General features: G+C 36.3%; 2 protein-coding genes across 9 annotated transcripts; one reads left to right on the top strand and one right to left on the bottom strand.

Annotated features, from left to right (window-relative positions):
* The first annotated feature begins 1,109 nt into the window (after positions 1 to 1,109).
* Positions 1,110 to 19,577, top strand: Pdfr (Pigment-dispersing factor receptor). 8 transcript variants are annotated; one of them, XM_076541020.1, is made up of 20 exons: positions 1,110 to 1,277; positions 2,955 to 3,547; positions 3,634 to 5,431; positions 5,501 to 7,551; positions 7,636 to 7,741; positions 7,826 to 8,823; positions 8,903 to 10,288; positions 10,650 to 10,757; positions 14,982 to 15,142; positions 15,245 to 15,348; positions 15,415 to 15,559; positions 15,639 to 15,741; positions 15,806 to 15,926; positions 15,994 to 16,072; positions 16,135 to 16,220; positions 16,291 to 16,471; positions 16,544 to 16,658; positions 16,862 to 16,955; positions 17,304 to 17,637; positions 19,442 to 19,577. In XM_076541020.1, exons 7-19 carry the CDS (start codon positions 10,207 to 10,209, stop codon positions 17,335 to 17,337), a joined length of 1,413 nt encoding a protein of 470 aa, XP_076397135.1. In that variant the 5' UTR covers positions 1,110 to 1,277; positions 2,955 to 3,547; positions 3,634 to 5,431; positions 5,501 to 7,551; positions 7,636 to 7,741; positions 7,826 to 8,823; positions 8,903 to 10,206; the 3' UTR covers positions 17,338 to 17,637; positions 19,442 to 19,577. The 8 variants fall into 8 exon arrangements, with proteins under 8 accessions (XP_076397135.1, XP_076397136.1, XP_076397141.1 ...); XM_076541021.1 differs by lacking the exons at positions 1,110 to 1,277; positions 2,955 to 3,547; positions 3,634 to 5,431; ... (3 more) ...; positions 8,903 to 10,288; positions 10,650 to 10,757 and adding exons at positions 10,770 to 11,013; positions 11,091 to 14,433 and having other exon boundaries at positions 14,503 to 15,142; XM_076541026.1 differs by lacking the exons at positions 1,110 to 1,277; positions 2,955 to 3,547; positions 3,634 to 5,431; ... (3 more) ...; positions 8,903 to 10,288; positions 10,650 to 10,757 and adding exons at positions 10,770 to 11,364; positions 12,045 to 14,433 and having other exon boundaries at positions 14,503 to 15,142.
* myd (stromal cell derived factor mayday) lies at positions 18,500 to 21,126 on the bottom strand. Its single transcript, XM_003701070.3, has 5 exons — positions 20,985 to 21,126; positions 20,240 to 20,702; positions 19,701 to 19,964; positions 19,460 to 19,641; positions 18,500 to 19,394 (listed from the first exon to the last, which is right to left on the bottom strand). The coding sequence occupies exons 1-5, from the start codon at positions 21,000 to 21,002 to the stop codon at positions 19,218 to 19,220; spliced, it is 1,104 nt and encodes a 367-aa protein (XP_003701118.1). The 5' UTR covers positions 21,003 to 21,126; the 3' UTR covers positions 18,500 to 19,217.
* Between the last annotated feature and the right edge of the window lie 608 nt (positions 21,127 to 21,734).

Raw genomic sequence — 21,734 nt, 5'->3', positions numbered from 1 at the left:
GCCTAGTATAATAATAGGACTTTTATATTTTATAGAAGTTATAAGAAGTATTGGAATTATTGCATATAAGTATAAATATAAATTAGGAATTAACACATCTAATAGTTAATATAATAATTTTTATTGGATCTCTGTATTTAATATCTCCCTTAGAGATTTTCTCATTTTGTTTATTACGTAATGGTAGGTTGGAAATAGAAAGGGCATCGTCATGGGGGTAAGAAAGCCAGACGTTCAATTTTCAGTGGAAGGAAAGAATGCTACCCTGGTCACGTGGCGCGGTATATTGGTCACGCGTTCCAAGGGCCGCGTGAGACCATCATCGACACGTGTATATTCACTCCGCCAACGGGATATTGTATTTTGAAATTAATGGAATTTCTCTTGATCGACACTGATCATCCTATTATTTGAATTAATTAACAGTTCTATGCGTTTCATAATTGGAAATCCGTTTAATTAACACACCGTCGGTTCCTGTCGTCTTTCCGCCCTCACGTTTGCGTAACAAGGATTACAATTAACCTTGTTTACCTTATTTTTCAACGAAAAGCTCCCACTTACTGTCTAAACTGAATACAGAATGTATTTTAGATTAATCACTTAGAAATTAATGTTTCAACATCATCTGTGTACTCCATTGTTTTAGGGAGTACATTCATTTACAATTTGATTATGATCTGTATTAATAATTAAGTTGAAACTTTATGATAGCAAGGGATTATAAATATTAATAAGTTCCTAGAATTTATGAGTATAATCATGTTAAATAGAAAGAGAAATCTGTTTCACCAAGAAGAAGAAGTATTTCAAAAGTTCAATGTAGTTTCCTCTTTCTATTATTAGATAACAATTATGGGAAATCAGATGGATCCTATATATAAATACAAATGACTTCAGTCAGAAAGAAAAGATACTTAGCTCATAACAAGATTCCATTTAGGTAACCCATCTAGTTCAGTCCAACCAGATTATTAATAAAATATGTATTATACACAGGGTATTTTCCTCGTTGCGAGCATTTGATTTCTATAATCGGTCTGCGTGAAGAAGAAGGATTGGGGTGGCGTGAGCAGCCCTTGCGAAGCGATGGAGGGGAGAGATGCAACTCCTTGCGCAACTAAATGAGTTCCTAACAGTTGCCGCGCGTACTTTGTCACGTTCGCGTCGTTCCTCGTGGTAAGCGTTGTCGAGACTGCAGTCAACACGAGACTTCAACCTGTTCATCCCTGAATTAAAACTTGGCCTGGCCTTCACATTTTCCTGTTCGTCGCTTGGTAAGTCTTCCAACCTTTTATTCTTCATTTAATGATGAGAAGACTTATAAGTAAGTCTTTCATTTTTTATTTGATAAACAATTCGTTCTGTAGAGTTGACAAGTTACTGACAGATATTTTGTTTTAGGTATCCAGTGTGAAAAGTGTATGAATGTTTTGCAAAATTATTTCAGTTCTTAATCTGACACTAGGTAAAGGTTTTATTTATGTTTTACAATTTTTTATTTCTTTAAAGTAGTTTATATAAACAAAGTCTTTTTGCTCATAAAATGAAACAGAATATGTATAAGTAAGTCTTTTATTTTTCATTTGATAAACAATTTGTTCTGAGCTGACAAGTTACTGACAAATATTTTGTTGTAGGTCTCTTGTGTGAAAGTTCTGTGGATGTTTGCAGAGTTCTTCTTTAGTTTTTTAATCTGGTACCAGCTGGACGTTTTGTTGATGTGGCATGTGTAGAAGTAGATCCTTTGTAAGGCCTTTTTAAATTTTCACTGATCTTCATTGTTTTTTAAAAGCATAAAAATATGTTCATATACACTATAGTTTATTATATTCTCAATTTAAGTATTGGTGTTATACACCAATTTAGTAGTTCCAATAGACATAAAGAATATTTAAAAAGGATGTTTAGAGGTCCTCATCTTCATGAGGATCATGAAGTGTTTTTTTAAACATGAAACACAAATTTAAATGTTCCATATTCCTGAGGAAGCTTGTTCGAATTAATGATTGCGTGAAATGAAAAAATTCTCTGACTTCAATTTTCATATCACAAATAAAAAAGTAATATTTGCTCGGCAATCTTCCTGCAGGTAATCTCGTTGAAAGTGCACGACTTCGAGTTCTGATTCCAGGACGCGTGATTATTCACGCGTGTACTCTGTGTGACTGCTGCATCATTGCGATTTCCAATTATCCGCAACTCCCCCGACATTTCGTCCTTTCCTCTTTCACCCTGGTTGCCTTTTCTCTCAACAATTATTTTCTTCCAACGTAAACATTTCATCAAAGCAGGCACAGGATGTAATCAAGTTTTATTGCTGTTCAGTTTGATACGTTTCTCCGGTTCATTTCATACATGGACGTTGTTTACATGGCAATAAATTGGACAGTTTGAAAGGGTTTGCGGTTCACGTGGTAGGTCTGATTATTATGAACTAGTTCCACTGAGGACGTCGTAACTGCTATTTACTTAAACTACTTGAGTAGCCGGGAACTCGGATGTCTGTTGTTTCTCTACTTCAACTGGAACACTGTCATTTGCTTTATGCTTTATTCTTATCATTATTTAGAACCGTTTCCACGATTAGGAAGATAGAACGACATACAAGTTTTGAATTGTAGATGAAATGAAAATACGTGATGCGCTTAAGGGATTGGAAACTGAGGAAAAGTCTCACAGTGATTCTGAGCCTTGAATTTAATCAGATAGGATAAACGTTAATGTCCTAAATTAATTTCCTTTGTTGCTGCATTCTGTTCATGATGAATTGGTTGTTCCTTAATGCTATTGTTATTAATTGTTACAAAGGGAATCTCAAAGCGAAAGCAAAGTAGTTGTGATAAATTGAAAGATTTTACAAATTGTTTAATTTGATTTGACTGAAAGTTAACAATGTTATTAATAGATTTAATACTAGATGCTATTGGTACTTATATTACTATTATTTTTAGGAGGTTTGGCTAATGAAAATAGTGCTAAATACTAGAACAAAAAGAGGATTTAGTTATCATCAACCAAACACGTGAAACATCTTCCACTGGACATCAAGTTGAAGTAGGAGTAACGGACTCTGATTGCGACCGACGCGTTTCTTCCTTAAAGTTTTAAGACGGTGTCTCCGGTAATCTCACCAAATCGCGAGAGATCTTGAATTCAGCGTGTTTCGATCGTTAAACATTCATTCAGGTCAAGGCTCGACGGCGGGATACGAAAGTGCATTCGTAACCCAGCCTCACGTGAACAATGGACCTGCGACAGTGGGCTAATCAGCTAGCAAATTTTAGGAAAGCCGAAACATATTGTTGCTCTCTGTTTCCGGTAAATTGTCGCATTCACCTGTACGCCAAAAGAAACCGAGAGGAACAAAATGAAGTATATCTCGAGTCCTCTTGTTTTTGTCAACAAGTTTCCTTCAATTTAGAATTTCTTGAAGTTACTTTGAACATTTCTGAAGCTTATAGAATACAAAGATGAATGCAAAATCAGTATTATATATAATTTCAAAGACTATAGAAGAAAATTATTTATGCTCCAACAATTCCAGGTAACCATTTCAATTTATTTCTATATCTGGCTTCCATTATGTTGGTCACATAACTGAAAACATCTTCCTCGAACGGCTACTTCCAGGAAACAAGGATTGTACATATCGGTCAAGAACAAACCCAGTACGTCAAGCACAGACGGATTTATCTAAACCAGCGCCCTTAGCTAGAAGTCATAATTAAACAAGAACGCTCGGCGCAAGCTCAATTTAATTCCTGATTCAAGAAAAGGAGGACAGGCTTTTCATCGTTTTTCGCTACCCTTCGTGCAACGTTAATCCTGCGAATATGTGGCTGGCAAGTTTTAACGAGACACCCTCGAAATGCAGAAGTTTGCTCTGCACTGGCTTACCCATGAAAAGCTCCTCTTTGGTCGGATTAAGACTGCGGTTAATGTCTGTGACATTGATGTTTAGATACTTCGCTCACCTATCTGTAAAATGCGCTTGTTAAGCACCGCAATATCTTCGCTTCGTTTAACTATTATTTATAAAGTAAAAAGTAGGGATTTAGATATACATGTAAATCTAGAAATTTAAGGACCTAGGTACCTCAGAATCTATCAACTACTTGTCTTTGCAAATCACTAAATTAAATGCAAATCTTGGCAAATTAGGTTTGACGCAAACGAGATTCATAACTTCGTCAAAGAAAATTAACCATCTCATTTTCCGAAATTGAATTTGGTCTCTAAACGAATTTCTGTGTCAAACTTGCGTAATTCAGTTTGGAAATGTGTTTGGATCCCGGGTAATCTGCTTGAACAGAAGGATCATTTGTTACTGTCAGGGTAATCAGGATAGACAATGTTAATTTCTTCCTTACTCGAAACACTCATTAATGTTTAATCTAAGGTAAAAAGTAGTTCATTGCTGCAGCAGAGAATTTGGTCCATGAATGAAACGTTTAGTTTGATGAAACTTCAAGCTTCAAATTGATGTAGACTTTTCAGACTTTTTGAAAATCGCAGCCGTGTATGATGAATTATGACTTGATGGTTTGAAAAGAGTGGAGATATCGATTGGTGTATGAAGACCATAGAAAGACCAGCCTTTGTAAGGCGGTTCATTAAAAATATAATACTGCTACAGTGTATAGGTCTTTCTTCGAAATCTCGCAATATTTTGTAACTATGACTCTCCATAAAATAATGAAAAAGTCTGGCTAACTGATCAGATCGTACGTTGCAGGGTCAAGCGTTCTACCTCTGGGATTTTTTAATTTAAAACGCTGGAAGGCGTAATATTCGAATAAAACTCGACACCCCCCGGGGGAACTTTTAAACTTGGAAATCTGGGTTGCCGCTTTACAAAGGAAGTAATTGGTGAGATACTAACTCGGAGAAGGGATGGCCGTTTAAACGATCAGCCTGTGAGTGTACGCTGATTGAAACAGATGCTCGATCATGCGAGCCAATAACGACAAGCCGTGATTAGGCAAGAGGGCGAATTGCACCTGTCGATTGTGCTGAATCCGGGCTTAGGCTCCCTGTTGCTTAAAGTTCTTCGTGACTGTTTTAAACGATCGTTGTGTTTATTTCACCGACTAATTGACTGGGAAGCTGGGTTTCCGAATCGTCGAAGTTCTATTGGAATTTGACCGTTGTTTATTTTTTATCCGCGCTCTGCTCGCTTTCCCACGCAGATTAAAGCAAATTGATGTGTCGAGTTGCACCGTGTGTCTAAAGAGAATTTTATGTCGAATGTGAAACGAGGTGTAGAATGTTCCATTAGTTCTTGTTACCAAAAGTGTTAAAACTCATAATTGGACCAGCCTTTCTTCCCTTGGTTTGTAATTAGTTAATTAAATGGAACGAGGTGGCCATTACGGCTATATTCAAGTTCTTTTTTAACCGCGGAATGAAAAAGTCCGGACAGATTAAAGTAATACTTTTATCATTTTAACAACTCAATTTTTACACGCTTATATTAACTCATGATTTTCTTTTTTAGTAACAGTTCAAGAATTGAATAGAACACTGTGAAGGTTACAAAGAAGAGATGACATTCTCATTATGTATCCAGTGCGAGCCATGTTGACTGTGTCGTTCAATTAATCCCAAATCAATCGAATCCGTAACCTGAAGGATGAGCTTAATTAAACTGGAGTATATTTGATTGATTAATTGTATTCCGAGAAACTTGCACCGTTACGTAGGCACCTCGCATATAATTTGCTCCTGCATTTAACCAGTATTAATTCTTTTTAGTCTTCGAGTGCCGAGAAAGTTTCGCTTAAACTTTGAAACGGATGTGCTAAAAAAGTAGCTATATTATTGTGGAAAGTTTCGCTCGTAATTACGCCGCCCTTTCGTCCCGGAAATGGTACGCAATTCTTCCTCCGCGTGGAAAGAAGAAAAACATAAAACTTGAGAATTCTCTGAACATCCGTCGGAAGAAATTTCTATGCTAACTTGAAGTTGCGTTGAAATGTAAAACCAAGCAGATTCTTGGCTCCGTAGTCAAGACAGGTGCAAATTAAGATGAGTCAGATTTGGAATAAGTTTCAACGAAGTATAAACCGAACACGTTCCAGATTCGCGCTCGAATGCACGGCAAAAAAATATTTTCTCATCAGATTTCTGTTCCAGTAATTCGGTAAAAGGCAAAGGAAGTAAAGAGGAACTACTTTTGCAGAAGTTTCACAAGTTCCTGCACGTTTGAGTGCATTGGCCTCGCTCTAGGCTGCATTAAGCATTTTTATTCCACCTTTTAGTCGTCGCAAATAAGGGGAATAAGAGAAGAGAAGAAAAACGGAAGACACAAATAGTGGTTTCTATTTTCATCTTACTAAGTCTGTCCAGTATGAGTGGCTCACTCTTTTCCAGCCTCGGTTTGCCAACTAACTTGCGATGAGAATTCTGACCTACAAAAATGCGTTGTCCTTGTCCGCCTCGATCTCTCCTGCAATCGATTGTCCCATTTCAACGCGAAATTCTGGCGTTAGTACACGAAACAGTCACGAATTCAGCTTTTCCTTTCTAAAGCCACTGTTCTAGCGGAGAAAAGTTTCTGGACAATCAGAGGACATGGAACGGGGTTTCATTGTTAAGGTTATTCTCGGTGATTGAAAGACTTTGATTCCTTTATGAATGGCAGCTTCTTTACGTCGAAGATGACCAATTAATTTGTGGAAAATTAAATCTTCAGCCATACAATAGCGTTCTTGTATATAAAAACATGTGCAACATTTGAAGCTTCAAGTGTAACAAAAATGCTAACAGTAACTGCATCAAATAATATCAAAATAAATTTCATTTCTGAAGAGACAATTACCGTCTGAAAAGAACGGCAATGAATATAAAATAATTACATTGCAATTAGAAAACGAGTAGACACCAGGTTCAGCTTTATAGGAACAGAAATCCTTTATGAATTTTATCATGAGCATTCCAGGGAACTTCTGTTCTTCAAGTTCCGCGTACAAGATGGATGAGAGGGATGAGAAGCTGTTACTTTGCAAACTCTCAAATTATTCGCAACTGCATCGTCGAACCTTCGGCTCGCAATTTCGACGAGAACTTCGTTAAAATTTGATCGAGCAGTCGCTGTCTTTGTTCCCACGGTGAATCTTAATTTCACCGTGTACCGCCACATTTCGTCCAATTTAACGAAAGTCAGAAGTTCAAGTAATTATGTAATGACAGTAAACTCGGGAAGAAGATGAGGCTCGTAACGTGATTCTATAGAATCTGATAAACTTGCGAAACTTCTGGTAGCTGGTTATTGCTGAAATGAATATTGCTTTTCAAGAAGGGTAACATTCTAAGGCTAATTTGCGTTGTTCCAGCTTTTGGTTACTGAAGGAAGTTAATTTCTATCTTTCACATTTATTTTATCCTTTTAATTTGTTTCCTTTCTAATTTATTATTTGTATCTTTTTAATTTGATAGTGTGGAGCTTGAAGAGAAGCAATATAAGGGAAGAAAGTTTGAGAAGCGTGGACTTTCTTGTATCATTCTAAAGCTAATTTGCGTTGTTCCAGCTTTTGGTTATTGAAGAAAGTAAATTTCTATCTCTCACATTTATTTTATCTTTTTAATTTGTTTCCTTTCTAATTTATTATTTGTATCTTTCTAATTTGATAGTGTGGAGCTTGAAGAAATATAAGGGAAGAAAGTTTGAGAAGAGTGGACTTCCTTGTAACATTCTAAGGCTAATTTGCGTTGTTCCACCTTTTGGTTACTGAAGGAAGTAAATTTCTATCTTTCACATTTATTTTATCTTTTTAATTTGTTTCCTTTCTAATTTATTATTTGTATCTTTTTAATTTGATAGTGTGGAGCTTGAAGAGAAGCAATATAAGGAAAGAAAGTTTGAGAAGAGTGCACTTCCTTGTACCACCATCTTCTGTAAAGAAGTCTACTCGTTTACATCATACGACAGTATCTTCAATCTAACAAAAAGGCTCGAAATCGATGTCTGATGTAAAATTGATAATTAGCTTCATGAGCTAACGCGGTATCAGTTTCATAAATTTGAGGCAATTGACAGCCAATGATCAGAGGAACCAATGAGGATAAACACGTCTTAAAATCAAAAACTATTCATACACGAGGCAGAAACGCATGATGCATATACGGGTTTTTGGCTAGAATCCAACTGTACCTGTGCCATTTCCTTCTTTTTCTTTCTCTATTATCTTTTTTCCATTGCTTCACTCTCCACGCGGTACGCTTGTTGGCTACGAAATTCCGGCTTTCCTTTTTTAATTTTTTGGGAACATTTGGACGCGAACGTTAATGAAGGCCGTATGTAGTTTTTTTCATCAAACTTTTCATCAAAGCTTCAAATTGATACGGTACCATTTTGTTGTGAGACTGTATAAATTTATATTCGATATTGGTAGATTTTCCTGGGTGAAATTAAAATTTTTGTGGAAAGGATTCTTTTCGTTTCTTGAGATAGAATTACAATTGCGGCATAGATCAGTCGTGGGTTCTTTTCTGGCTTGACGGCTTTCAGATGGTAATGAGGAGGAACCAGCGATCGATCTTTTCTAAAATAAGGGTGTCAGAGCGTCTCTCGAGAGATTCTGAATCGTTGATCCTCCGTTCTACGAGCGATAGCGGAAACAGGAAGCGGCATGCAGAATTGGTTTATCTGCTTCGTAGAGCAGAATTTTCTGCTAGGGAAATCTCGTTTATTATCTTCCAAAAAATGTAATTAAAATTACTCTAAGTCCTAACAGATTTCAGATGGTATTTAATTAGCAACAATGAAACGTTTCAAGTTCAAATATTTTTCATGGCGAAAATGTCAAATCCAGTTTAAAGGTACACGGTTTTCATTTTTAATTTAATTCCTGTTTCACGTACAAACAATTTTGTAACATTTTTCAATTTTATTTTTTAGGAATTTCATTTCCAAGCTTCCCACTTTAATGGCCAGAATATTTTCAACGATGATAATTATTTTCACCGGTAGATTGTTATCGAAATAAAAATTTCGAGTGCTGGCACGATTCTTTAGCTGGGAGGCAAACGGACAAAAGGCAGCGAAAATTGTGGAAAAGAAAAATCATCTAGTAGACGAGTTGTTCAACGGGAAAATCGTTCGAGTATAATTTTTTTGTCAGGCAGTGAAACGGCGGCGTTAATTTCACGCTGGTTGGTTCATTCGTAGCACGGTTGAAATTAAAACTCTTGCGGTTTTCATCGCTTAACCATCACCGCCGGCAAGACACCCTCGTTTTGACATGCACATTTGGCGAAGCAATTTCCACGAAAACCGGCTGCTTAATTGTGTTACAAACCGGAAGAATCTAGTCACGTTGGTTCGCTTGCACATGCAAATCGCGGCTGTAGTGGTCCTTTATTTCCCACGAGTACCAACTCGACATTTGCGCGTACAGAAAACTTTTTTTTTATTATATTTTGACCTTATTCTTCAGTCAAACTATTGTTCAATTTATATTCTTTCTGGGCATTTGAAGAAAATATTATTCATGCAAGATAATTTGCATTTCATGGATAGTTAGTAGGGAAGGGAATTTTTATGATTGAAGAGAAAAGAAATGTTTTACTGTAAAGAAAATTTAATCTCTTTATAGGTTTCTAAAACTACATAGTGTGAAAGTCTTCTAATTCAATCCTTTTCTCTCTTTCAGATACAAGAAAGGAAGTGGACCAATCAACAGACCCTAACTCCAAGAAGCTACAATTAATACGGACATTTGTGTGACATTTAAAGAAGTGTATTTTTTATATGTTTATATCTTCAACTCTTTGTTAGTTCACAATGTGAATTATACTGCAATAAGTACATTATGATGAAGTAATATGAAGTGATCATTTTAATACAGTTGGTAGAGCAAGAAATATTTCACTCAAGGACCAAATACCAAAGCAATAAATCCTTCAAGGATTCATAGTTTGAAGTTAGAAATTCTTGTTGCTATTCTTGGTATTTCCCGTGTCAAATAAAGGATCAAGAAAAATAAAACTGAAAACGATAGGAACTGAAACGTGCCGGATTTGATTGTGAAACTGCACTCGGTTGTGCCTTTTCCAAGAAGAAAGGGTGAAGTGGTTTGAGAAATGAATAGACAGGAAAAAGGTACAATGTGTTCACGTCGCGAAAGGAGTCCCTGTTGATTTGAGAAAAAACAAGGAGAAAAGATGTAGAGGAAGAAGTGAAAATGGACAATTAGAGGAAACATGGACGCCTCTAATGCCATTGGCAATAGCACTGAGGATTTCTGCAGCACTAAATTTAAGAACTTTGTACCTCCAGAAGATGGTAATTGAGAAATTCTAGCTTCCTAAAAATTGCCTTTGTGTTATTGCACTCAGTCTGAACTTTTCTTCTTTGTGAAGAGAGATAAATGATTAAGACACCGGTTAACGAACTTAAAATATTACTTGACAAAGCTTTCAACGTCTTCTACGTAGCACATATCGCATTCAGGATAGAAATTGAATTGCCAGTTGCGCTTCGAGGAAAGCTGTAACCAGACCGTAGATAATCCAGAGTAGACGTATCTCGAGCCAAGTCAGATACCTCGTATCGTATCTCAATTTGAAATTATAAAACGCCAACGCACCCCGTCAACTGGAAGCACACGACAACGATGATGCTGTTCACGTTTCCATTTTTGCAGAACTCTGGTGCAAACCAGTATGGGACTCGTTGCTGTGCTGGCCACCGACCAAAGCATCCGCGACGATCAAGCAGAGATGCCCGTTCGAGAATGGATTCGATACCACCAGTAAGTACACGTGCACTCGTTTGATGAATGCACATTTAAATTGCTTGTTAGCTACATCCACCACGGAGCGAGAGAGATGAAAAGAGTGTGAAAGTGGTGTGGAATAATTAGAACACCCGTGTAATTTACAAGCAACCTGTTCACCGCTGTAGACAGGCTTTGTAACTTCGCTTAAATTAATAAAAAATTATTAGAAAGATTGAGGCAAAGAGAAAAGGAAGAAATGTTGTACTTTGAAAACTGAGAGCATCAAGAGGTATACACAAGTATTTTCAGAGTTTATTGGAAATTAACAAATTTATTAATTTATAAATCATGTTCCTAAATTTCCAGATTCTCAGACCTCTGAATTTTCCAAATACCAAGTTTAATTTGGAGAATATTTTAGAAGGTGGTAAAAGCTCTTCTGTTGAGCTTGAAGGGATGAAAATTTGCTCGTTATTTCAAAGGCAATTAACGCAGAGCTGGATCAAAATGAAACGTGGATTTTCTTTGTTTTCACTTTTTTCAAGTTATTGATTAATTAATTTTACTGTAGGACATCGTGGAACGGATGAGGCATTTACATAGCAAACCTGTTCTATTGAAATGAATTTAGCAATGGATGGTAATTAGAAAATTCCTGAAGCTTCATACTTAATTAAGGGAGAACTTTGCCGTTAAAAGTTCCTGAATTTCATGACTCGTTCGTGCCAAATGGTTGATCGACGTCACTCGATTTGCATAACAAATTTGCCCAGAGTTTCTACGGATGACTTCTTAATGGGATTATTCGGACCATTGTTGAAATTTGTTAATTATTCTTCTATTTTTTTTTGAAATTCATTTTTATGATGAAACAAAAACCTTAGATGAAACTACGTTCTTACGCCCCCGTGGTTAAAGAAACGAGGTTATTTTAGATTCTGTGGTAGAAACAAGTATTCTTGATTGCCTTCAACTTCCGGTAAATTGTCTTGCAAAAGCTGTGTCTAAAAACTGAATGAATGGACTCAGTTGCAGGGATGTAGGGTCGCATTCAATCCTTATATTCATGAGTTGGATATTTGGATACTTGAATAGGTATTGTTTAAATATTTTCTTAGACAGTTATTTATGTATTCATTTTTACACAAGTATATTTAAATAGTAAATATAAAACTTTGATATTTAATATATAAAAGGATGCATTTGGTAAAAAATAATTTGTTTATATTCTTATATCTCTTCTCCGTTAAAGCTACAATCTTCCTACGAATCGATTGGCATTTTAAACTGACAGAGAAATTCAATACACCCACTTTTCAGGCTATTCCGCAGAGAAAAGGTTTTGCAACAAGGAATTACATATCGAAGAAAATAAATTCGAGTTTTCTCCTCCGCTGTGCCGTTTATCGATAAAAAAAAGGAAGCCAAGAATGAGTTTCAGCCGGAAAAGAAGCTATTTTCACCGAATGCGTCTGATGTTTACGTGACCGGCGAATCTAACTGAAGCCTTTTTACCTTTGAACTTACCCATAACAATGGAATGGAGAAAACGTTTCTCTTTATTTCTCTCTGGCAGCTAATACATTTGCAGCAGTCTTAAGTTCTAGTTTCAAATTGCTACAATATTCAGTTGCTAAATTAATACTTAGGTACTTTGATATCTTGCTACTTAGCTATTTGGATAACTTAGTACTTATTTGAGTATTGATATGGGTATATTTATATGGATGCTTAAGAAGTGTATTTAAGTACTTGGACATTTGAGTGTTGAATGATTAGAATCTTGAGTACTTGAACATTTGAGTGCTTAGATACTTGACTTAGACACTGGATATTAGACTATTAGACACTTGTGCTTGTGTACATAGACATTTGTACAATTGAGTACTTGAATTGGCTACTGGTGTTTGAACAGAAAGGTACTCGAATACTTGTTACATGAATAATTGCATACTTCTTCACTTGAGTACTCAAATACCCAATGAATACTTAGATAATTAAATACATACCTGATATTTACTAAATTAATACTTAGGTACTTTGATATTTTGCTACTTCGCTGACTAATTTAGTACTTATTTGAGTATTGATATGGGTATATTTATATGGATGCTTAAGAAGTGTATTTAAGTACTTGGACATTTGAGTGTCGAATGCTTAGAAGCTTGAGTACTTGAACATTTGAGTGCTTAGATACTTGACTTAGACACTGGATATCAGACTATTAGACTTGTGCTTGTGTACATAGACATTTGTACAATTGAGTACTTGAATTGGCTACTGGTGTTTGAGCAGAAAGGTACTCGAATACTTGTTACATGAATAATTGCATACTTATTCACTTGAGTACTCAAATACCCAATGAATACTTAGATAATTACATACCTGATGTTTAAGTAAGTAAAACAAAATTTTATAAACTAATTAATTAAAAATGAACACACATAAAATATCTGAACGTCAATTCTATTTGTAGGTATCTGTACAATGGAGAAGGAAGCTTTGAGAATTTTATCGGCGTAGTCATTTAGAATCGGTCTACTTTAATCGGCGGAACGTTTGACGAGAACCGCCAGATCGATTTGTAGCCGGGATTCGCATGCATCCGCTGCTTATACTTGAACTTGCCCCCAGCATTCGAGATGCATTTCCGTTTTCACAATACCGTCATGGAGACAGTGGGAATGAGAACCTGGAGCATGCCACTCGACCCACTTCTCCAACACATTTTGATTGCACTCTATAACGCGACAAAATGTTACGAGCGCTAACCGCGTGACTAAAGTTGGCCCGACTCTGTAGACGTCTTTTGTGTCTCCGTTGACTTTCTTTTCCTGTTGAAATGCTTGGATGCAATTCGTGGAGTCTCCTTTGACCCTTCAGCACCGTTAGCTAATATCACTTTCAAATATCTTCAGTATTAAAATTAATATTATAAATTTGAAAATTTAAATAGATTAGTCTTCATCCAAAGCATCCTGTGTAGTTTATCTGATAGTTTTTGACGTGTTCGCATTTTGAAGTCGAAGTTGAGACAATTGTAGCCGTAATCTGAAAATTGGACCAACGCTTCTATTTCGCGATGCCCTTGATCTTTGTAAATCCTTTGAAATCGAAGTTTCAAATGGAGAAGGTGGAAACGTACTGTAATGCGGCAGTTCTCTGATTTCACGGGCTTCAAGAAAGGTTTTAAGCAGCAAGCCGAATAGGCTCCTCTTTGAGGCTTCTTCTTTCATAGAATATTCATGGTCCTTCTTTATTCCGGTCTTTTGATAACGCCGTTGCCGGATTCTTTTGGAAGTAATTCGCCGACTCGGCAGTTATTTGGAATCTCATAGTTTAGAACTACTTGTATTCGAGTCTTATTGTCTGAAGGAACTTGAGAGAAAAATTAAGCCGAAATTTTATAAGATTATATGAAAATTCTTCTGGTGCGTGAATTTCTTCTACTTCATATCTTAAATCTGTGTAAAGTTTTTATGTTTCAAAACGGGAGTGCAAACCGTATCCTGAGGCAGAAAGAAAACAAGGTTCATCTGGTTTTGGAGAAGTTTAAATGGCTGGAGTAAACATTTTCAAATGTAAAAATCTCGTTTCATCAAAGGAAATGAAGAAAGGAATATCAGGAAATTCATAGTAGTGGAAAATGTCAGAGTACATTAAAACTCTGCTGCAAACGAACTCGCAAACTTTGAATTAAAAACAAAAGGCAGGTAAATGTAAAAAAGTTAATTGTGAAAAATAATCATAAATTAATTTTGAATTAATTTCATTACAGTTTGTAACTTCAGTTAACTCTACCTGTCCTCAATTTCCGCCTGCTTAAAGTTCAAAGGTTCTATTACATTTGAAATGGTTTACAGAAATTATTCAGAGATGAAGTTCCTGAAATTTCCATATAGACCTGCCCGATTACAGCTTTGCAGTGGAGAGTAATTTGAAGTGCCTTTTGGAAAGCTGCGGACAGTAACATATACAGGAAGTTTCCACAAAGAGCCTTTCAAGAGTATTTGTTCATATATTTAAAGCACACAATTTAATCAAACTATAATCTAAGCCATGAATCAATATTAAAGTTGAATTTTCAAATCCCTGGTAATCGTTCTCCGAAAGTTGCTCTCAAAGTTGAATTACAAAGCCTCGTTTACCAGCAAATTGTTGGGCAAACAGAGCGGCCAGATCAATTCTGTCCGTCCCAGTTTGTCCTTGTTATCGTGTGCCAGAAATGCATGCAAAGTAAACACGTTGTTTGGGCAGAATTCGTGGAGAAGAAGTGCGGCTACAATGGTCGGTGGGAGGGTCAGAACGGCACCACCAACGTGGATTCATCTCACGGATGGGCGAATTACACCACCTGTCTGATACCGGAAATGCTGCGGCTGCACGGCAAAGTTTATACCAACACCGTCGAGGGAAACGTGAGTATCACGACACCGAGATCAAAGTTAAATTGATCTTTGTCTTGTTCATTACAATGCTATTACCATGCGATCAGTTTCACTAACGCTGCTTACTTTCAGATGAAAATGGACATAGTTGAGAAAACCCGCACACTGGAGTTTGTTGGCTTAAGCATTTCTTTGGTAGCGCTACTCGCTTCACTTGCCATATTCTGTCGTTTTAGGTGAATTGATATTACTTCTCAAATATAATTCTTTCTTAGGAGTTTGCTAAGAGAATTGATTTTTAGGTCTTTGAGGAATACTAGGACCAGGATACATAAGAACCTCTTTGTAGCCATGGTTGTACAGGTTCTTATCAGATTGACGGTGTACATAGATATTGAAATTTTAAGGAAGAAGACATATGGTATTCAACGAGGTATAGGAAACACTGTAGGTACCTAACCTTGAATAGAAGTTGCATTCTTAAATTTTAAGTTTGAAGTTAACATGAGCTACTTTCTTCTTGTAGCCTGTGCTGTGTGAGACAAGCTATGCTCTTCTGGAGTATGCAAAGACCTCCATGTTCATGTGGATGTTCATAGAGGGTCTATTTCTGCACAATATGGTTACTGGTAAGTTAAACATCATCTTCAGAGTCAGTCTTCAAAGTTTGAGATAATGAACTTACTGTTGCAGTGACGGTGTTCCAAGAAACGTCTTACTATAGGATGTACAGATTCATCGGCTGGGGATGTCCTGTTGTGATGACTTTAGCCTGGGCCATCATTACCGCATTTTACTATCATCCAAAGTCCAGGTAAGATCACAGAAATTAATTTCTATCAGGTTTGAAATGGATCCACATTGATGATGTCCAATATTAGATTTTCCAGATGCTGGTCAGGGTATAATTTGTCTTCCTACTTTTGGATCCTTGAAGGACCTAGGTTTGCAGTTATATTGGTAAGTAAGATTTAGAGGCTCAGGTTAATCAACTGCAACTTTATTTTGTTTATATCTTTCAGCTCAATTTTCTGTTCCTACTGAACATTGTAAGGGTACTTGTGATGAAGCTTCGACAGAGCCATACCAGCGAAATCGAGCAAGTACTGTGAGTAATTGGTACCGAAGAGAACGCTAGTTATTAGCTGAACAATTATTGTTGCGTTATTTTCACACAGAAAAGCTGTACGAGCAGCAGTGGTGCTTCTACCACTTCTGGGCATCACCAACGTGCTCTTCATGATAGAAGCACCGTTGCATAACGTGAAGAAATTTGCACTGTGGTCTTACTCCACTCACTTCCTGCAGTCTTTTCAAGGCCTATTCATTGCAACACTCTACTGTTTCCTAAACGGCGAGGTGAGATTGTACATGTTAAACAGTGTATTAGAAATGAAGTGATTATTAATTATGAACATATATTGTGGACAGGTGAGACTCGCTCTGGACAAAACCATATCCGTCTATCTGTCTATAAGAGGAACCGACCTGCAAGCGAGAAGACAGCTGACCTACAGTGGCTGCCAACCCCAAAGAATAGTATCAGGTGAGACCTGTTTACTCAAATCTCTAAGTACTTCTCACAAGAGCTAAATCATGTAATTTCAGTAGCAAAGCTATTTTGTAAAAAAGTATCTCTTAATTTCATTGATTGCTCTGAAGTAAAACTAGAGTTTTACATTGAATCAAACATAGTAAAGTCTTCATTAGAGCTCAGTGAATTCAATCAAATTAATGAAAATCTCGTAGTAATTGAAATGGAGGAGGAGGAGATAAGACCGAGCGGTTGGATAAGACTGTGCTGTCGAGGTGGAAACACTCCGCCACCGGACCGACCTGCCGAGTGAGTAATGATCGAAGAAAACCCGCCAATCCGCATTTAGATCATTACCAGCATCGACGGTCGATCCTTCTACTAGTAGTAGGTAAAGATACACTAGATGCATGACCCGTGCACGTTCTGTTCCTTGGGCTTCAGACATCCTTAATCTTAATGTATAAATTACTTATTGTAAAACAGTGCAGTCACTCGTTGAACGTGTTTAGCAACATGTGGTTATTTACAGAGCCATATGGAGAGACTGCACTGAATTGCAATCAGTTTTTATCCTCAAACATTGCTGAGAGGAATGCACTGTTGAATAGCATCATTTTCCTATGAAAATAATATGCATTTTTGATTTCAGAACAGCCGTTTGACCCTGGAGCTCCTCAGGACATACTGACCAAAAGCTTCAGAATTTTGGACGGTGAAGAATTAGGTTGCAAACTATTATGAAGATTGGGGTTCCTGAACCAACCTGTACATTCAAGAACCTAATTTTTGTCTGGAGATTTTGTTGATATGAACTAATTGACTGATTAATTATTACTAATTTAGAATGATAAAATAAGTAATAATTATTTAAGGTTTCAGATAATCCAAGCAAGCAATGGGTGTAAATTTAAGAGAAAAATATTGATGTTTTGGAGTGAGATGAGTTTCTGTGAAATGTGGAGTTAATTGGAAATTTGAAGTGGAATGGGTGAGTGGAGAGTTTAATAATGTTTGGAATGGGATTGACTGGGCAATGTTGTGCGAGATAAATTATTAAAGGAAAATAAGAGACAGAGATGTTAATGTGATGTTTGACGAAGAATAGATATCTTAATACATACAAATTCTTAGTAAATGGAAAATGTAATAGAATGTGAACTAGGCTGTGAACCGATAAATAAACGTCGGATAAGTTTCATATGGATTAATGAAACAGGTTGATAAATAAAAATTTATAATCATTCAGATTTAAAGTGGACTAACTGTATAAATAAAAGATTGACAATGAATGAGAGTCGAAGAAGTTTGTAACAGAACATTACGTTGATTAGTAACGATAAGTTATAATGTTTGAAGAATAATTTTGTAAAGAAACGTCAACTATTTTCAAGTAAAATTACATTTTTTGTATGGAAATGTTTATAGATTTAACTGGTGTAACTGCTGTTTATATACTTTTAAAAATCTCTGTAAGTTGTGAAACCTATTATGGTACACTTTAAAACTGATTTAATAACGTGAATGAGTTTTACCTAACAATTTTTCTTCAAACAGAAAAAGTACAATTTTCAAGATCTATGTTCGAAGTGATTTGATATTTTTATCGTGTGTTCAGAGCGATCATAGCTAGCAGCAAAATTACTACGATCGATAACGTAATCTATTTGCATGCCTTTTTGCAAGACAGAAAATAATTAGTCGTAAGGTTAGCTAATTAGCAAATGCATCGGTGCTTGAATAACTTTGTAGCTGTGCGTTGTTTTAAAGATATAAATAAATAATCGTGACACCGATTGTGCCTGTTGCATCAACCCTTGAAAGAATTATATAAAGGAGCTTCGAAAGAACAGTTTAACATTTACAAAAAGTTTGTATTGCCATGATTAATTGTAGAAAAAACGTATTTTACATGGTATAAAGCTTTGTTGCACAAAGGAACATCCATCGTGTTGTTCTTTAGAACTATTATAAATCAACATAAAACGTTGTACTCTTAACAGTAACAAAGATAAATACATTTATATAAATAATTCTTAAATATATTAATTAGAGCAGATAACGATTACGTATAGTGTCGGAGGAACTTAACTTACTCTCAACCAAATAATTTACCAATAATTGAATCATACTAATCAACAAAACAATTCATATTGTAAAAGCTATCACAGATATGTTTCAAAAGCTCATACAAATTTTATCAAACAGTGATTAAACTAATACTGCATTTTTTTCTTAAACTAAAATAGTAGAATGTGCAATATAATTAATACCTTGAAGTAATATTGCATTAAAATCTCTTTCTTAAGAAACATTGTACAAAGTTCATTACAAATAGTCTCTAAAAGTGTAGAAAATAATTTAAGAAATAATTCTTAACTTTCTGCTTAAGAGCCTCAAAGCAGTATCTGTACCAACAGTCTCATTGGTAAATTATACAACAAATATTATTACTGTTATTAAAACTGTGCTTAGTTCTAAGGACAACGAAATTTCAGCTTCATCTATGAAAGTAGATGAAGATCAGACTTGTTTGTTTCTACTTTAAAATAGTCTTTCTTTGACACTCGTTCAAAACTCGTCGTGAAAACTTTTCTCTGTGTCCACCATTTTACTGCCTAAAAATAAGTCCATCTTGCTTAGGATCTCGGACAGGTTTAATTTCCCATCCAAGTTTGTGTCCGATAGGCTTATCAAGTGCTGAGCTTCTTGTATAGCGTGTCTCGGGTTCCTTGGATCTATGTACATCTGAAATAATACGTTCAAATTGTATTCATGTTTCTTTTTCTTTTTAGATGAAACTGTGTTCTTACTAAGAGTTCTGCCCTGTCAGCTTTCCCATTTTTATTCTTATCGATAAGATGTCGGAACTCTTTCCGCCTGTCTTCGCTTCCACCCACTGCTTCGTGTTTGTCTTCCTTTAAATCTAAACCCATTCCTTCTGAAGGCAAGTCGGAGAACTCGTCTTCTGTCAGCTGCTCATCTCCATCACGGTCTAAAGTAAGAATTTTTTGCAGAGTATTATGTAAATTAAATAAAAGACTTGAAACTTACCAAATTTCTCGAACAGGTCCTCAACCATTTGAAGGAGAGCTCTGTGACTGCTCTCGGGATGGGTGAAAGCCAGGAACTCGTCCAGTGCCAGTCTCTCCGGATCGTTTCTCGCTGCTTCCGCCCACCTTGCTCTATCTCTCATGATATTTTCTTTCAAAGTTCGTGACATGTCGCTGTGCTTCTTGTCATGAGAGCTCACATAACTCTCGGGAAATCCGTGGGATCTGAGAAAGTATGCGTGATATTCTTCCCACGAGACTTCACCTGTCACATTCAAGAATTTATGTCCATAAATATTAATCTACTTTCTTCTGGTCTTTAATTTTTTATTTGACGACATTGTTATTGCTAATGTAATGTCAACAAAGGTATAACTGAACCCAATTTTATTTCTTCATTCTTAAACTGAATGTTTTTGTCATCTAATATTCACATTTTGTTTACAGATTATATTTTATTTCTGTCAGTAATGAATGCAAGCAGAATGAATGAAGTATACAAAAAAGATTTTAGTAAAAAATATTTGCAATAAGGATTACCATTTCGTGGATTATTATCAATAGCAGTGAACAACCCAACATTCTCCCTCATAGCACAACTTATATGTTCTGTGATTTTCATGTGAATCCATCTCGCCAATTCCTGGATGTCTAACAGCTGATCCTGATCAGTGTCAGCCCTCTGAAATATATCTTCAAGTAGGCTCTTTGGATTTTCTCTGTTCTCCGCCTCTTCCACTTCTTTTATGCCTCGATCGACCTCCCGTCGGCGTTCTAAATCCTTGTCACGTGAGGCAGTGACTACCTCGAGTTCTACAAACAGATCCTCGATCATGGAACCGTCCTCGTCCTTCTTCTCCGCGGAAGAGACCAGACTCTTGAGGGGCACGTTCCTGTTGTACTTGACGAAGAGGAGGAACAGGTAGATAATGAGGGGCACCAAGATAGTCCAGCGAAGAAAACGGAAACACCGCAAATCAGACTTGCAGGTGATCTTATGAATCTGCAAACGTGAAGATAGTTAGGCTTCAAAGATGATGTTACAGATTAAATTGATGTAGAGTGAGTTTTGTTTACAGAACACAAAATGTTAGTCTCAGATGTTACAGATTGAATTGATGTAAAGTGAGCTTTGTTTACAGAACACAAAATGTTAGTCTCAGATGTTACAGATTAAATTAATGTAAAGTGAGTTTTGTTTACAGAACACAAAATATGAGTCTCAGAATGTTACTCAAAGCTACAAGAAGTTTCTAATTATTTTCATCAACTGAAAGGTACTCACAAAGTAAGAAAGATACATGTTGACCAGCTAAGCAAAGCAATCCTCAAATATAGCTGGATCACAGTGCAGCCTCAGAACTCCAATTTTCTCCATACGTTGATTTCTTAATCAACCTTCCAGCAATCAGAGTAATCTCCTACACACCATTTCTTATACTTTCACTGTTATCTCAGGTAAACCACACTGTCAGTTACAAGTTATTTTGCTAAACAACACTGATCTCACTGAAGACACTGCATCATTGCTGAACATGTTTAATTGCAAATAAACTTTTTCAGGCAAGTGGGATAACAGGGAATCTGTACGTGGAGGTTTGTTCAGTAAGAACAGGACAAAACATTGATGATGGAAATGGATAATGATAGTCAGATAACAAAGAATGAAGGATGGTGACAGTTCTGGTCTGATTGATAAACGATGTTACTCCGCTCAGTAGCAAAAAAGCAAGCTTCAAGGAGAACTCTAGTCGCACGTTGCCTGGCAAAACGTTAACGGCGTATTGATCCACTTTCACTGTCGTGTCCTTTCTCTCTCTGTTTATCTCTCTCTTGCGCCAACGCTGTTCCCAGAGCCTCCTTGTTGCACTTGGATCGCTCCTCCTATCTCTCTCCGTTCAATCACTAAGATTCGTTCTTTGTTCTACAATTGAAGTGACAGTTGCTGACTTTTTTCCCTATTTAACCTGAGTCGGCAGCTGTTTTTGCCGAGTAGCTCTAATGATATAATGGTACTGAAGAAAGTAATCTCTTA

This window comes from Megachile rotundata, chromosome 16 (assembly GCF_050947335.1).
Source record: "Megachile rotundata isolate GNS110a chromosome 16, iyMegRotu1, whole genome shotgun sequence".
NCBI lineage: Eukaryota > Metazoa > Arthropoda > Insecta > Hymenoptera > Megachilidae > Megachile > Megachile rotundata.
Note: the sequence above shows the minus strand (reverse complement) of the source record. Positions and strands in the feature narration are given on the sequence as shown.

Excerpts from the sequence above, each read along its gene's own strand:
- Pdfr (XM_076541020.1), top strand. The coding sequence starts at position 10,207 with ATGGACGCCTCTAATGCCATTGGCAATAGCACTGAGGATTTCTGCAGC. Across the intron at positions 15,742-15,805 it reads TCTGCACAATATGGTTACTG|TGACGGTGTTCCAAGAAACG; the intron begins GTAAGTTAAACA and ends TTACTGTTGCAG. Across the intron at positions 16,221-16,290 it reads AGCGAAATCGAGCAAGTACT|AAAAGCTGTACGAGCAGCAG; the intron begins GTGAGTAATTGG and ends ATTTTCACACAG.
- myd (XM_003701070.3), bottom strand. Across the intron at positions 19,965-20,239 it reads TGATAATAATCCACGAAATG|GTGAAGTCTCGTGGGAAGAA; the intron begins GTAATCCTTATT and ends TGAATGTGACAG. Across the intron at positions 19,642-19,700 it reads GGACCTGTTCGAGAAATTTG|ACCGTGATGGAGATGAGCAG; the intron begins GTAAGTTTCAAG and ends TTCTTACTTTAG.